The sequence below is a fragment of the Drosophila sulfurigaster genome, chromosome 2R (genome assembly GCF_023558435.1).
Source record: "Drosophila sulfurigaster albostrigata strain 15112-1811.04 chromosome 2R, ASM2355843v2, whole genome shotgun sequence".
Classification (NCBI taxonomy): Eukaryota; Metazoa; Arthropoda; class Insecta; order Diptera; family Drosophilidae; genus Drosophila; species Drosophila sulfurigaster.
Window position 1 is genome coordinate 21035901 of NC_084882.1, and position 15765 is coordinate 21051665.

The 15765-nt window shown below is 39.6% G+C and overlaps 3 protein-coding genes across 3 annotated transcripts; 1 reads left to right on the forward strand and 2 right to left on the reverse strand.

The window, feature by feature from the left end:
* Window positions 1-119: 119 nt before the first annotated feature.
* LOC133839212 (uncharacterized) lies at window positions 120-1705 on the forward strand. The gene is made up of 3 exons (XM_062270616.1): window positions 120-399; window positions 467-772; window positions 831-1705. The coding sequence occupies exons 1-3, from the start codon at window positions 241-243 to the stop codon at window positions 1020-1022; spliced, it is 657 nt and encodes a 218-aa protein (XP_062126600.1). The 5' UTR covers window positions 120-240; the 3' UTR covers window positions 1023-1705.
* Window positions 159-1919, reverse strand: LOC133839213 (single-stranded DNA-binding protein, mitochondrial). The gene is given in 5 exon segments (XM_062270618.1): window positions 159-1292; window positions 1294-1384; window positions 1444-1552; window positions 1621-1711; window positions 1787-1919. Coding segments are annotated over 5 exon segments (447 nt in total). The 5' UTR covers window positions 1811-1919; the 3' UTR covers window positions 159-1160.
* Window positions 1920-2844: 925 nt separating this feature from the next.
* LOC133838179 (bromodomain-containing protein DDB_G0271118-like) lies at window positions 2845-5645 on the reverse strand. The gene is made up of 2 exons (XM_062269177.1): window positions 4024-5645; window positions 2845-2935 (listed from the first exon to the last, which is right to left on the reverse strand). The coding sequence occupies exons 1-2, from the start codon at window positions 4194-4196 to the stop codon at window positions 2920-2922; spliced, it is 189 nt and encodes a 62-aa protein (XP_062125161.1). The 5' UTR covers window positions 4197-5645; the 3' UTR covers window positions 2845-2919.
* Window positions 5646-15765: the final 10120 nt, after the last annotated feature.

Below are 15765 nucleotides of genomic sequence, written 5' to 3' on the forward strand. Positions count from 1 at the left end.
AGAAAATGGATATGGTAGAGATTTTTAAAACTATGAATCAATTACATTGATTTTAATCGATCCACACAGTGCGATCTCAGCAATCTTATCTAATAGTTAATATTTAAAACTTTCTTATACTTTGCATTTCATACCTGACTGTTTTTCCACCTAAGCAGCCTTAATTTCTATTGTATTTTTTATACAAAATCATCAAGTTCAAAATTACATTTATTTTAAAATTATTTAAAACAATTTAACATGGGCGATACTTGCATAACGGATCCCATGACCTTTTTATACCTCGACATGCTATCTACTATTTTAATTGATGATACAAAAGAACTCGGAAATCAGTTCGATACAAAATTGAAATTTATACGCGAACAAGAAAAGATCTGCTTAGAGAATGGGAAACAAGTGAGATAATAGTATAAGGCTTTCTTATAAGATAAAATATTCATATGTACAACAACTTCGCCTTAAGCTTGTTTTTATCGACCAGTTTGTGGAAACATTGAAGGACTGTGTATATAAGCTGGAGTTGGAGCTGACGGAGAATGAAAACGAATTATTTCAAGCAGAGAGAGTTATCTCGCATTGTGAAGCAATGTACATGGATCCGATGAAGTGTCCAAAGTTTAACACAATGCCTTTCAAGCATAGCTGTTTTTTGGTTCTCATGAAGCTGCTTCTCTCAGCAGACCGTTCCGCAGCTCAGGCCAATTTACTTAAAGCTGAAATTGAACGTTTTAACACTGAGGCTGGTTCCCATTTAGAACCCATTAATATGGTAAGAACTTTAAAAAAAGTGATGAAATAAGATTATTATGGCGTATTTGCAACCCTAGATCACAAAGATTATAGACTATCACCAGAAATCTCTGGTCTTAATGGAGCAAGAAATAAACAAACTGGAGTCGATGACAAAAGAAGTAACCAACTGCTATGACCAAATAACTAAACAAATGCAGATTAGTAGCCTAACTACCAAATGCACCTTAACGATGGCCAATGTTATCAACGATATATACTACAAATAAATCCTAGATGTCTTTTCAAGTTTTATGAATATTATACATATGCGTATGGGTATGTAATTAAATGCAAACCAAGTTCAACTTTTGTTCTTACGTCTATAGGATTAGTTGGATTATCTTTTTTTTTGGTTATATGCTATATTAGTTATTGATGTCGCGGAAGAAGACCACTTCATCGGCAATGATACTGGTGCTGGTCTTTTGGTTGCCCTGTTGATCTGTGATCTCTCCATAGGTGATCTTGCCCTGGATCATTGTGCGCTGTCCCTTTTTTCAGATACTCCAGCACGGAATCACGCAAATTTGGTTTGAAGACAACTACACGATGCCAGTCTGTGCGCTGAGCCCAGTCGCCGTTCTCATATCTGTATAATCAAAGGATTATTAAAAATCGAGCTGAATCTACAAATTGTTTAGCACTCACTTGTAGTTGGTATGAGTGGCAACGGAGAATGTGACCACTGGATGCTCCTGAGAGCCGCGCAGTTGTGGATCTGCGCCCACACGCCCTAATATGGTTACGTTGTTGACAGCTGCACATTAAAGAAATAAATTAAGTAAACATATGAAATAATATATCCCTGTTCGATCAATTACGCACTTTTTTCAATTTTGGCGGGTGCTGTGGTTGATGTACTTGTGGCAGCACCGCGTGCTGACAGATTCCGGAGTCCCTGCAGGACTGGCGTCAACTGCAAATCCACAAATTATTAAATATTTACATGATAATTATATGTTGACAACAAATTTTTATGTATTTAACTTACAATGCGTTTACTTTGTTGCATCATATTCTCAGCGTGCTTTATCCAGCGGCAAATGCGAGTTTAATTTCTAGCAACAGCTGTTCTTTCGATAACAAGACCAACTTACTGCGGTTTCGATTATTTCATGTGCTGTTGGCGCACTCTAGTGAAAGAAATGGTGAACTCTTGTTTGAAAATCGATAATTTATTACAATTAAATAAAGTTTTCTATAATTTGTATACGTAGATCATTGCAATTAATTAAAACCAAATATAGGTATGTACATTGCTAAATATTTGATATTTCTTGAATCTACATTACTTATTGTTTTTTTAACGAACGCAAGCTAAGTCTACTAATGTTTTGACCACCGCTGTAATCTAATAGAAACTGTGGCGCGCTCTGGCGGATATTTGTAGAAATACTCAAAATCCCGACAAAAAGCTAGGTGCTATAAAACTTAGCTCGGAACTTTTGTGTACTACGCACATTTCAAGCTATTGTGTATTTTGAAGCTAGTTCAGAATATTGACAACTTTGGCGCTAGTGTGCAGTGGTTTTTCCACAATTGAAAAAGTTAAAGCTATGTGACTTGAATTCGCGCAAAGCAGGCACATAATTACGTTACCAACAAAAACACTTAATAAGTTAAACTATTTTCTAAATATTTGTTTTCAGATTACAAGTTATTATTAATTATTATTATTGATTATAGGCGTAGAATATGGACAATCATTTAAATTTTTCCTAATATTAATAAATATATAGTTTTATACTGTATTGAATATATATTATTTAACTATCTTATAGACAGTTGAATAATAAAATGAGCACAATTAATATAAGTCTACTTGCATATTCTGTTTTGGAAATATTAATTCGTTCAGTTAATAGTATTTTATCAACATTTGCATTCAAAGTCTTTACAAAAAATCTTACACATACTCACACGAAACCCGCATACAAATACTGAACTCGACTCAACACGAAACAGGATGTGCGATCAGCGACCAACTTCGTTAATTGCCGAAGCTTTGTAAGCAAGCCGCCATTAGGAGTCGCCATTTTGTTTTTTGAAGAACACATGATAAGATGTAAAGCCCGTTTAGGCGACATTTCAAAGCTTAAAAAGAGAGAATAAGTTCGAAAGGCGTCAAGCTGCGGTGAACCTGAAACGAAAACGGAAGAACAAAATCACTTGTTTTTTTTTAAATGAATGTATATTTTCGTAGCCCTTGTGCTCTTGCAACAGCAACAGCAACGAAACAGCAATGAGCCACACAAGAACAATAACAACAATCTCTCCACAACTCTGCGACTTTGCATTCAAATTCAGGCGATGACGACAGCCAACCGACAACGTCGGCCAGTCGACGATGTGGATGTGGATGTCGGTGCTGGTGCCGGTTCTAGTGCTGCTGATGGTGTTATTGCTGTTGCTGTTGCCGTTGCTATTGCTGTTGCTGTTGCTGTTGCCGGTGATGGGCTGGTGCCCCAAGAATATTGCAAGCCCTAGCCTCAGTCAGAGAGTCTTGAAGCTATTTCAATTGTGCGTCACACAGCCATTTTCTAGGGTACTTCGATACATGCAAATAACTTGACTCAAAGCTTTGAGCAATAACTTATAAATTTATACATATTTTTATAAGAGCGCATTTCTTTAGAATTATAGATCGCGTACATATTTTGCAATAATAATAGAACTCTTGAAATCTTTGTTAAATTTAAGCTATAGGTGAAGTGAATTTGATATTTTTGAGTGTTATGTCTAACATTTAAATTTGTTTGATGTTATTTTTATCATATTATTTTTTATGAATTTGTTTTTATAAAGTTGACCTGAATTTTTAAGCAATTTCCTATTTATTTAAATATGCCAAGCTCAATTCTATCGTTCTAAACTGTTTGATTTTTCTGAAAAGAATAGTGTTCCAAAGATTTAAGGTTAGTCATCGCGTAATTCCCATTTCTCTCTGTATGCTGTAGCGTATATTTTTCCCAGTATAGCCCCAGTCTAAGGCATTATTCATGCTGTCGTTTTCTAGTGTCGTCGTCGCCGTCGTTGTCGGTCGGTTGTTTGGTCGGTCGCTTCGCCATTGCCGTCGTATTGCTGTTGTTTCCAGCGCGCGTGTAGCTCAGCATTTCTGTGTGTGTGTATATGGCTGTGTGTAAGCATTTGTGTGTGTGGGTTGCGTATCTGTATCTGCTATATGAGGCTATGGCTTTGGCTCCGGCTGTTCGCTGTTGCGATACTAACGAACGAACGTCCCAAATGTCGACGTTGCTGTTGTTGTTGTTTTTGTTGTTGCTGTTGATGATATTGTAGTTGTAGTTGTTGTTGTTGGTGCTGCTGCTTTTTGTATATTTTGAGTTTGTATAGCAAACGGCGCGGCGCTTGAGGTGGGAGATTGCTGGTTGCTCGTAGCTCATTGCTGCTGCTGTGGCTGTTGTTGCTGTTGCTGCTGTTGAAGTGGTTGCTGCTGCCAGGGCTTGTCGAGGACGTTCGTTCGTTCATTCGTTTCATTTCGTTTCGTATCGTATCGTATAGGTTGTTTGGCTCGTCGGTGCGTTTGCGTGCCAAACCAACAGCAAAACAGCAACGAAAACTCATATTCATTTTATAGTGAAACTCAACGCAGCTTAAGCTTAATGTACAACAGCAGCAGCATTCAAGTTGCCGGAATGCTGCTGCTGTTTTGTAGCTATTGCTGCTTGGTTGGATGGTTGGTCTATACGGTTGTTTGGTCGCTTGGTCGATTGCTTGGGATTGCTTCGCCTGCGCGAAGGTTTTTGAAAAACGCGCGCAGCTGTTGCAGCAATTGAGTAGGCATTAGACTCCGAAGTACAATTCCTTAGCAATTCCATATATACATATGCTAGTTCTTAAAGACAATTTCAATTAAAAATATCTTTTAAATAATCATTAATCACCACAGAAAAATTAGAGAATAAAAATATTATAGATTTTATAGTGGAGTTCAGCCTGCAATTGCATCTCAAGCTGCAGTAGCAATAGCTGAAGCTGACTGCGCACATTTTTTACCGAATTTAACAGAGCAACAGAAACTGAAACTCAACCGAACGAATGTTCGCATTAAAGTTTATTTCGAAACCAACTCTCTGGCAACAGCCACAGCAACGGCAGCAGCAGCAAAAAAGAAAAAGAAAAAAAGACCCAACAGCAACACAAATGAAAAACGCCAACAAACAACGAACGAGCCAACGAGCGCACTGAAAGCAGCACACAGCAACAACAACAACAATAACAGCAACAACAACGACAGCAGCAGCAGCAACAAAGAAAACGACAAAAAAAAAGAGAAGAAGAAGAAGCAAAGGCAGAAAAAAATCAAGTAAAATTACGACAAGCAAAGAGGAGGCAGCAGCAGCAACAGCGACAGCGGCATCAGCGACGTTGAAAGAAAACAAGAAACTTCGTCGCAGCAGCGACGCTGGTGGGGAGAGTGGAGTGAACCGAATGGGAGCGTGAGTGGGGAGAGCGGGGAAGCGCTGTGGGAGGAAGAGTGAGAGCAAAGCAGCCGCACAAAGTGTGTGACTGTTTGAGTGTCTGTATAGCGAGTGTGTGCGTGTATATCTGTATGCCTGTATCTGTGTATAGCGTATATGTATGAGAGAGTGTGTGTGTGTGTGAGTGCGGTGGGGCGAAGGTGAAGCATGCGATGGCGTTGGCTGGTATAACGTCAGGCAAGACGACGACGACGAAAACGACGACAACGATGAAAAAATAAAACCCAGCAACGAACCAGCGCCAGCAAAAATTTATAATAAAAGCAGCAACAACAACAACGACAACGACTGCCAGCTAACGTTGAAGGCAACGACGATGGCGATGGCGATGCTTGCAACTGCGACCAGCGCCAGAGTCATGCCATGCCATGCTATTCCATGCCGTGCCATGCCAACCAGCCAGTCAACTATCCAACAGCACAGACTAGCCTCAGCTCTTCAGGCTCTTAAGCTGAACTTATGAACAAACAATACCCGGACTTAAATGCCCTTGCTAATTTTATTGATCTTCCATAGGTAAAACAAGAATGATAAAATTTTTAGGGACTTAATATATCTTTTAAATGAAGATATTTAAATAAAAATCTTAAGTTTATTTCTTAATTACATAAAATATATTTTATAGAACATGTAGATAGCAACGAATCAGCAAAACGATAATGAAGAAATTTTTATTCTTACCTTATTTTATCCTTTTATTTTGGAAATCTAAATAAATCAGTTAATATTTATATATAGTAATTCCTCCGACGTTTCCGAAATTTTTTAAAGCCTTTAGTTACATTACAATTTAGTTAATTCCGTAAAATGACAAAATTACAGCTACATAATCAATTTATGAATAGACGTCATTTTCATAAATTTTTAAGCGTATTTTTATAATAGTTATTATTGTTATTGAAGTAAAATTTGTTTTTAATTTCAATATATTTATTGTAATTAAATTTTACTTTCATTGTAGTATCTTAAATTCGAAATGTTCTTAATTCTCTTCTGCTTCTTTAGACATTTAAAATCAAAAATAGTTTAGTAGTTTAGTTCTTTAGACATTTAAAATCAAAAATAGGAAAATACTAGTGAATCTGAGAACAACTTAAATATTGCAATCTGTCTTAAAACTAAACATAGGAATAAAACTAAACGAATATGAATGTTATGTATTTAAAAACTCTATAAATGTTATATTAAATCACTTTTGATTCAATATTACAATGGGGAACTTTTAAAGCTTCCAAGTAAGAACTGCAGTATGCAATGATTGTGATATCGCAGGACTTTCGATTAAGGAAAGTGTATGTAAAATGAAAGAGCGAGCGTCGCCTCGTCAGAGTCGAATTGGTATTCGTATTCGTATTCGTTTTAAGAGTAGTATTCGTAGTCGTCGACATCGTCTTCGTCGTCATCGTCACTGCGCACTCTGAGCATACACACAGAGAACGCAGAGCGTAGAACGCAGTACCGACAGTGACCGAACATTAAAGTTGAAGTAAAGTTGGAATTTGTGCCTGGCCTTCCTCCGCCTGGCCTCCCATGCCCTCCTTTTGTAATCAGAATAAACGAAAATTCGCTTAAGCGCTGCACAGTGGTTCACAATGGATGGCTGCAGCAATGTAGATTAAAATTGTGAATTAACCATATTTAACACATATTTTCAATCAAATAATTTGTATATGTATTTATTTTTATGCATGTAGAACCACGCTCAGATATTTAACATTTAAGAATAAAAAAGTTTCAGATTAGATAAGCCTTTAAGAAATGCCTTTGACATTGTAGTTTTAGAGTTTTCCAAATAATGATATAATATAATATTTATGAATAATGTTTAACCAAGTTAATACATATTTTTTGCTTAAATAAATATATTTTTTATAAAGCAACCGTATAAGAAGATATAGGAGTTAAAATACATATTTTCAAGAATTCCTTAATCTTTATACAATTAGATAATTTCTAGTTAATTTTCATTGTACCAACAATTTCGGAAATTAAAGCTTGCTTTACACTGGAAGTGTTGCCACTGTTCACTCCAATCATTCAACCTTACCAAGCAGCAGGGCAAAACGCAAATGTCAAGACGAACGAGCGAACCCAACGAACGCAACTCTGTCGACAGCAACAGCAATGGAGACGATGACGATGACGACGGTGACAGCGACGAGGAGATGGAGACGACGATGAAAACGCCAAGGAGTGGGCGGCATCCCAAGTGCTGGAGTGCTAGTGCCGGATTGCCGGCCAGAAGTTGAGTGCGAGACCTAAAATATTCCCTCTAGCACCTCCTACCCTGGCAACTCTCGTTCCACACTTTATACATTTTGTGCGATAAAGGAAATGCCACACCACTGTGACAACACATTTGCTGGAGTTGGCTCCCCCTCCTCAAAGGCAAAGCCAACGTCAGAGTCGTAGTAATATCGTAGTCGTCCACGTCCACGTCCACGTCTACGTCCTCGGTCTGTTTCGATGTCTTCGTCCTAAGCGTCGCACATGGTCACATACCACAAAACAGAGTCGCACTCTGCTGCGAGCCCTGACTCAGAACCTGCAACAACGACAGCAGCAGCAACTTCGATTGTCGGTCCGCTCTTATTCATTCGATTTTGTGCTGCGGCGCGACGGCTGCTTCATGTGCCTTAGTGCCGACCCAACACTGGCACCAGCACCAGCACCAGACCCAACAGCAGTAGCAGCAGCAACAGCAACAGCAACATTGGCACCGCCAGCTCCAGTGCCACTGCCACAAAACTCTGGGCTCTAACTCTGCGTTGTGTTGCCGCTGCCTTTTGCTTGCTTCGTTCCCATTTACAGCACCAGAGCTCTGAAACTCTGCAACTCTGGGCTTGGGGCTCTGGCTCTACAGTTCGGTCTTGGTCTCGAGCTCTGTGTTCTGCGGCTGTGGCTGGTGCCGTCTGCTGCTGCTGCTGCTGCTGGCTGGCTGGCTGGTTTGTTGGTTCTGGTTCTCAAGCGAGCACATGGCTAACGACGACAGCAACAGCAACTACAGTAACTACAACAACAACAATGACCAGTTGCCATTTGCGCAACGCAGCCGAGAAAGAAACAACAATAATACAAAAAACAACCAACAGCAACATCGATCGATGTGTGCGGACAAAAATAGTAGTAGCCTTTGACTTAGTTGGGTGGGTGGCACGAGTTTTAGGAACGGGAATAATTAGCATATTTTTTGGGCAACTATATATATGATATATATATAATACATATCTAGAGCAATTGAAATATGTATTTATATTTATAGAAACGTGATGGAATTATTTGAAATAAGGTTTGAAGTTATACTTAAAGGATGTGAGGGATCATAAATAAATTAAGCGATCCCAACTGACACAAGATAGACTAAAGATTAGAAATTCTAAAATGCTTCATATAGATTTCAATTCACTAGTTCAAGGTTACGCGATAATCAATAATCTAAAGAAATTTCTATGGAAATTAAAACCTGTATTTAAGATGGATAATACAGAACAATTTTATAGATATGTACAATTTGAAGCTTGGCATATTAGCATATCATAGCATATTAAATATTGTGTTGAATAGTTCTTTGAGTTGACCTATTAAATCAAGTTATTGCTATATCATATTGCAAGTATGCAGGAGATACAAACACATAATTTGACTTGTATTTGAATTGACAGCTTCACTGATATTTTGATAAATATTTTTACATTATTGATCGAACGTTCATAGGTCGTTAACTTAAGATCATCACAATATAGAAGACTCATTATTAGCTTAGTTATCACTTGCTTGAAATGGCACGCAATGACAAACAAAATCATGGAGCTGTATTCCCACAGCTTTTTCAAGTTCCATCAACAGCTCTCCAGGTGTACGTGTGCTCCACTTTACATTACGGTTAAATTGGGGCTAGCCCCGTCAATTTCAGTTGAAACAATGCCAAGTCGATGGCGCACACAAACTTTGTTTTTATTTTTTTGGGGACCTTCCCAGTACCTCAGCCTTAGCTTCAGTTTCAGCTTTAGCTTTAGCTCGAGCCTCAGTGCGGTCTCTCATTGTGTGTGTGTGTCATCAAAACAAACAACAGCAGCGAAAAAAAAGTGTTTTTTTCGAACACTGGCGATCAACAAAAACAACAATAACCGATAAAACCTGAAACAGAATGCGTCATGCGTCCCCAAAAAATAAAAACTGAACTCAACTTGTGGCGATTGTGTTTTGCATTTATTGTTGTCACTGCTGCTGTTTTTTTTTTCTTCTGGCGTAGGCAAAAAAGTTATCGATTGCGTCTGGAAGCAATGCTGGCGGTATAATTTGATGATGGTTAAATTTCAAGGATATCCCCAGCGCTCTCTTTCTCTCTCTCTCTCTTGGTCTTTGTCACTCTCTGCAAGGCTCCTCTCGGGTGCAATCAATGCGCCGTCGCCGCAGACGCAGTTATCCTTCAGCCAGAGCCCGAGTCGTGGCTTGAGCCATGACAGCCAAACCGATTTCTAGCCATTGGCGCCTGCAGCAACATTTGCCAATTCGAACCACACACGCTCTTCTCACACACACGCATGCACGGGCTAAAACCTCATTCATTTAGTTTTCGCAGAGCGACAGCAACAATAGTTTGTTTCAATGAGGCGGGGAATGTGAAAGGATGGTTGGAGTCCTCTTTACCGGCTGTCCTGGCTGCTAGGCAGCCTCAACTCATGGCCCAATGCATAAAAAAGCCAAGCGAAGCGACAGCGCCACATACAGCGTGTTGCAGGCAAAACTGTGTGCCACACTACACACTTGCTGCTGTGGCACACCCTGTAAAACGGCACACATTTCAGGCCATGCTCGGGCTGTCAGTCGGTCGGTCGCTCACTTTGCTATTCAACGGGTCGGGAGCAGAATGACATAGGCAGCAGGCAGCGGGCGGGTGAGCGGCGGTTACATTCGTTGAGGGTGAATGCCGCACACACACACACACACACTGACATATACACACTCGATTCATATACCCGCCCCCGTTTCGCCTGGCAGCAACCACCCAAAAACTCAGCCACCCAGCCTGACTGCCTGACTGCCTGGCTGACGCTCATCCTCCATCCTCCCAGTCATTCGTTTGTGCTCGTCCTCGTCCTCGTCCTCGCCCGTTGTCGTTTGTTTGTCACAATAGGGCAAAAGTTTCACTGTAACCGTTATGCGACCCACAGACACCACCGCCCCACCCCAGCTGCATGTGTAGACCAAATGTCTGCCAACCACCCAAGCCACCCAACCACCCAACACCCCACATCCAACCCATCCAACCAGCTATCCAGCCACCCACCACACGACCTGCCAGCCAGCTACGTTGTCGGCATCGGCATAACGAACATCAACACAGCAACAAACAAACAGCAGCACTAGAGTGGAAAGTAGCAGGCAACAAGATACCCTATAAACTATTTGTACAAATATTAGAACAAGTATGTGCTCTGCATTTATTGATTATTTCTGACTAAGATAAAAAAAACATCTTCTGAAATATAGAATACAAAACTATTCTTCTTTCCAAAACTCAAAGAAAAATACCCTTAATTTTTCATTCATAATTGTAGCAAAAATCACAAGTATTAATGGAAAAATTAATTGCGATTTTGCAAGATATACTAGATATACGCTGTAAGCTGAGATAAATAGAACGCTTTCTCCTATTTATTAGATATGATAGAAAACATTTAGAATAGTTACTTACTATCAAAAATAAATATTTAAAAATAAATAGACAGTGCACAAAATTTTAAAAAATACAGTCACAAGTGTAGAATAAAAACTTAATTTTAATTTAAATTACATAATAATTATTTTACAAATGTGAATCTATTGAGATAAATCAAATAAAAATTAAATAATGTAATTATTATTATTTCTAACATTAAAATATACTTGCTTATCTATATATATATAATATATATCTTATATTTATTGTTATTCTTAGTAAAACAAGTTTCAATTAATATGCTAGCCATTAAAATTTCAGTTTATAATTGTTCTTATATTATATAATTTTTGTTTAACTATTTTTAATTCGAATGGAATAATTATTCTTTAAAATTGGTTTCTCTTTATTTCCACATTATTTTGTTTCCATTAAATTTAAATCTATATATAGTTCGTTTGCTGGAGATGTTTTTTTTTTAATTTATACTAAAAATATAAGTAATTGGTCAGAAATATATTTAAGATTTCTTTCTACTGATATGCTGACCAAAGTTACCCTTTCTATTCAGCAAACTTGAAGCAATTTCGTTGTTGTCTGCTTTATTCATTTCATGGTTGCAGGGTATAAAAACTTGCTCTGAAATACGATGGACTATACATACAGCTATAGTAAACACACACACACACACACACATACATAGATACAAGCTGAAAGCATTAAGCTTTTATGCGTGTGTGTGTGTGTATGTACGAAACTTTTATTGTCAGCACAAACAGACGAACACACAACCAAACATACATATAGAGTGAGAGACACACACACACATATGTATGTATGTGCTGCATGTTGCCGCTGTGCTCGAACGAAGGATAAAATGCTGCAAATTCACGGCAACAACAACAACAACAACGACAACAACAACGACGACGACGTCGACAATAACAACAACGTACATCGTACGGCAATGTCGAGGCACACGGTACGTATACGTATCCATCAGATAGAAAAGGCATCGAGCAGCATGCTGAAATAATGAAGCAGCAAGGACTCGACTCAACTCGGGCTGCCTGGCTGACTGGCTGGCTGGCTGGCAGTCGACTTGGCTTTGGCTCGGCTTGGCTTGGCCTGGTCTCTGGGCCAGAATGAAAACGAAAATGGAAAATGTGTCTTGCTGTGTGAAACGAGCAAAAGGAGGAGACTAGATGGAGACGGAGATGGAGATGGTAGAGCTGCCAGTTGGCTGTTTTCAAGCAGAGAAGACAAAGGAGGCAATGCAAGGCAGAGGGAGAGGGAGAGGAAGAGCCACAAGGAGCACATCTACTCCGACAAGGATATTGCGCACGAGGACAGGATGGCTGCCTGGCTGACTCGTGGTGTTGATGATGATTACAGAGATGCGCAGATAGAAGCTCGAGCTGATGCTGATGCTGATGCTGGAAGCCAAGCAGGCAAGCAGGCAGGCTAGAGCTATCCAAACAGGCGAATGCGAATGCGAATCGAGCAAAAAAGCGTTTGCCTTCGCTTTGCTCCTTGCTTCATGTGAAATACCACTTTTGCTATTGCTGTTGCTGTTGCTGTTGCTGCTGTTGTGAAAAGTCTAACACGCCAAGAATGTACAACGTTGTTCTTGCTGCCGTTGCTGTTGTAATATGCTTCTCTAACCGAGCGCCTCCTGGTTTTGCCTTGTTTTTCTACAAACAGCAACGGCAGCAACGGCAACGGCAGCATCAGCAGCTCCTAGTCAAGTCTTTGTATACGAGTGGCTGTGAGGTCTGCTTGAGCCTTGGTCGGCTTGTGGATGAGTATTGCTACTGCTGCTCTTGGGATGGGATGAACTGTGTGTGTGTCGCGGTGTATGTGTGTGTGTGTGTGTGCGTTTGGGTGGAAGGAGGTCGAAGCTGGATTGAAGCTACCACAGAACCAGAGAAAACCCAAAATATATTCAACTCGAAATGTTTATTAAATTTCTTGCATTTAAGCTTTGAGTTGTATTTTGAAATTAGAAATCGACTGGCAAAGACAATGGATTCTAGTTTTTGCTTCAGCTGACGTATGGCAGCACAATTAAAGGATGGTACAGTGCTCATATTAATGATTCAATGCATACCGAATGCTTACAAACAAGCAAACACACACACACATATACTCATAACACATATACGAGTATGTGAATACACTCATAAGCTGGATATGAGAGTAGATACGAATATTCTATACTGTGTTATGTGTTATGTGTATTCTCTCACACAGAGATCTAAGCATGCTTCGTAATTGCAATTAAATCCAAACTAATCCCACTGCTACATATTTTTGTTGTTAGTTGAATTTGTAGTTGTGTTTACATCTTGCCACTGTCTAAGTGTAATTAATATTTGCCTTACTATAATTACAAAATCTAATTTCCGAAATTTGAATTTGATTCTTTTAATGATTTTAATTATTTAAACATAATATTTGAATTTGATTCTTTTGATGAATTTTATTCTTGAAAAATGGAAAGTGATTGTTATATCTATTTTAATAGTTGCACTTGCTTTGTAATGTATATAACTCAATAACTTAATCGAACATGGATCAGTTTAGGGATCTTTAAAGACCATATTTAAATAATGAATGAATTTTTTTTTTTAAGTAAATTTAATTTTATTTGATTGAATAACTTAAATCATATTTATATAACACAAATTTAACCAAATATTTATGCATACAAAATATTTCCAATTTGTTTTCTTTTGTTAGCAAGAGACCACTTGAATAAATTTTATAGAAGGGTTGGACTTTAATTAGACGATTATTGGCTCGTCACTTAAATATAAGCCGACTATATTTGAATTTAAAAAATCAACTAAGATTAAACAAAATTTAAATACCTAATGGCTTTATAATATCGTCAATTGGTCTACCTGTATTTCATTCTATTTAATTCCAAGTTACAAATAACTGAACTAATAAAAAATTGTATTCCAATAAATATATTATTTTAAATTGGAATAATACATACATTCATAATTGTATTTTAAAAACAATCAAATTGCATAAACTTTAAAAATGGATTTTAAATGATGAATTAAATCAAAGTCATATATTTGTTATGAAATAAAGTAAGCATTAAATGAATTACATTCATTGCATTATTTTTATATGTTTTCGGCTTTCAATTTCTCGAGGTGTAATTTGGTTGCAAGTTGCAAAGAAACTCGTGGCAAGACAAGTGCGAGGCTCGCTCTTAGGACAAGCGCCTCCAATGCGAATGCAATAGTCGATGTAAATTGATATATTGCTATCGAATAGTATCGACTAGTTGCCTTACGTTCGGTAACATGACCCACTAATTGGTTTTGCAGAACAACGACTTGACCTGCTGAAAGTTTCTGGCAAGCCAAGCGAGGCGAAGCAGCAGGTGATGTGCATGACACCTCATGAGGCAATCCCCACGCAATGGCAATTGTGCTAAAGTTCCCCCGCCCCTCCTCCTCCTCCTCCTCTTCCTCCTCCTCCTTCCACTCTGACTCTGATCTGCCTGTGGGCATATCCCGCTGCGAAAGGTCAGCTCGGCAAACCGCAGGCAGTGTTTGAGTGTATGAGTGTGCAATTTTGGTGAGTGAGTGAGTCTCATTGCTCGCTTTGAGGATATGGAAGTTGGAGTTGGAGCTGGAGATGTGGAGCATGTCGGCGTCTGGCTCAATGGCTGCTGTGTGTGTGTGACCCAAATACACACACACACACACACTCGCACACTTTGAATGGGTCTGTTCATTCAGACAAACCAAAACACTTGGCTGCAAATTTCGCCAGCCGCATGTCAAAGTGCGTGGCGGAGTTATGCAAATGTGTGAAGTGCAGGCGAAGCCAAATGTGAATGCCACAGGACACAGAACAGAGAACAGAGCATTGAGAGAGGTGTCCTTCTCCTTCTCCTTCTCGTTCTCCTCCTCAGTCTCCAACTCCGTGTGTTGCTGTCTGAGTGTCGCGTCTGGCAGCAGCAACCACAACAATGCAACACACGACGGTGGCAAGAGTCCTGTGGGGGCGTTTAATCAGCGGCCGGGCAACAAGCTGGGCAACAAGGCGTGAATCCTTCAGGACGTGGCGACGTCACAACGACGTCGTCGTTTGCCGCGAAGCGAAAGTTTTGTGCGCTCTTCGCAACAATTTTGATTTTCCGACGTGAGTGTGTACGAGTTTTGTTTTCTTTTTTTTTGCTGCTGCTGCTCGACGTGAAAAGTGAAAAACTTTTGCAACCCCTTCTTCGACGGCGACGGCGACTGCGACAGCGACGTCAGCGTTGACAGCGACTGCGGCAGTGGCAGCGACAGTGGCATCGGCAGCGTATTTTCAATTTATGCTTTTGTATGCACAAAGCACGAGACGTGCAACACACACACACACAGACACACACGTATGTGTTTGTTGTGGCTGCCACAACCATAACAGCAGCCGTAGACAGAGCCCAATGCCAATGCACCCCGCTGTGGATTGTGTGTGTGCTTAGAGGGCTGCAACGGGCAACGGAGGCATGTAACTTGCAACAAGGGTGGCAATGCGTGGGAGGCAAGGGAGGCTGCTCGCTATTGTTGTTGTTGTTGTTGTTACTACGCCTGATGCTGCTGTGTGTCGTCTGTTGCTTCGTGCGTTCGCTTTTAATACATTTCAGCCAGCTGCTAAACTGAAATTTCTATATCTGGAGTCCCCAGTTGAATAGCCGCAGCTGAAGAGCCAGATCGACTCGACTCCCCTCTGACTAACACTCACACACACACACTCACACTCCCACACACAAACACACTCACACACTCATGCCCACAC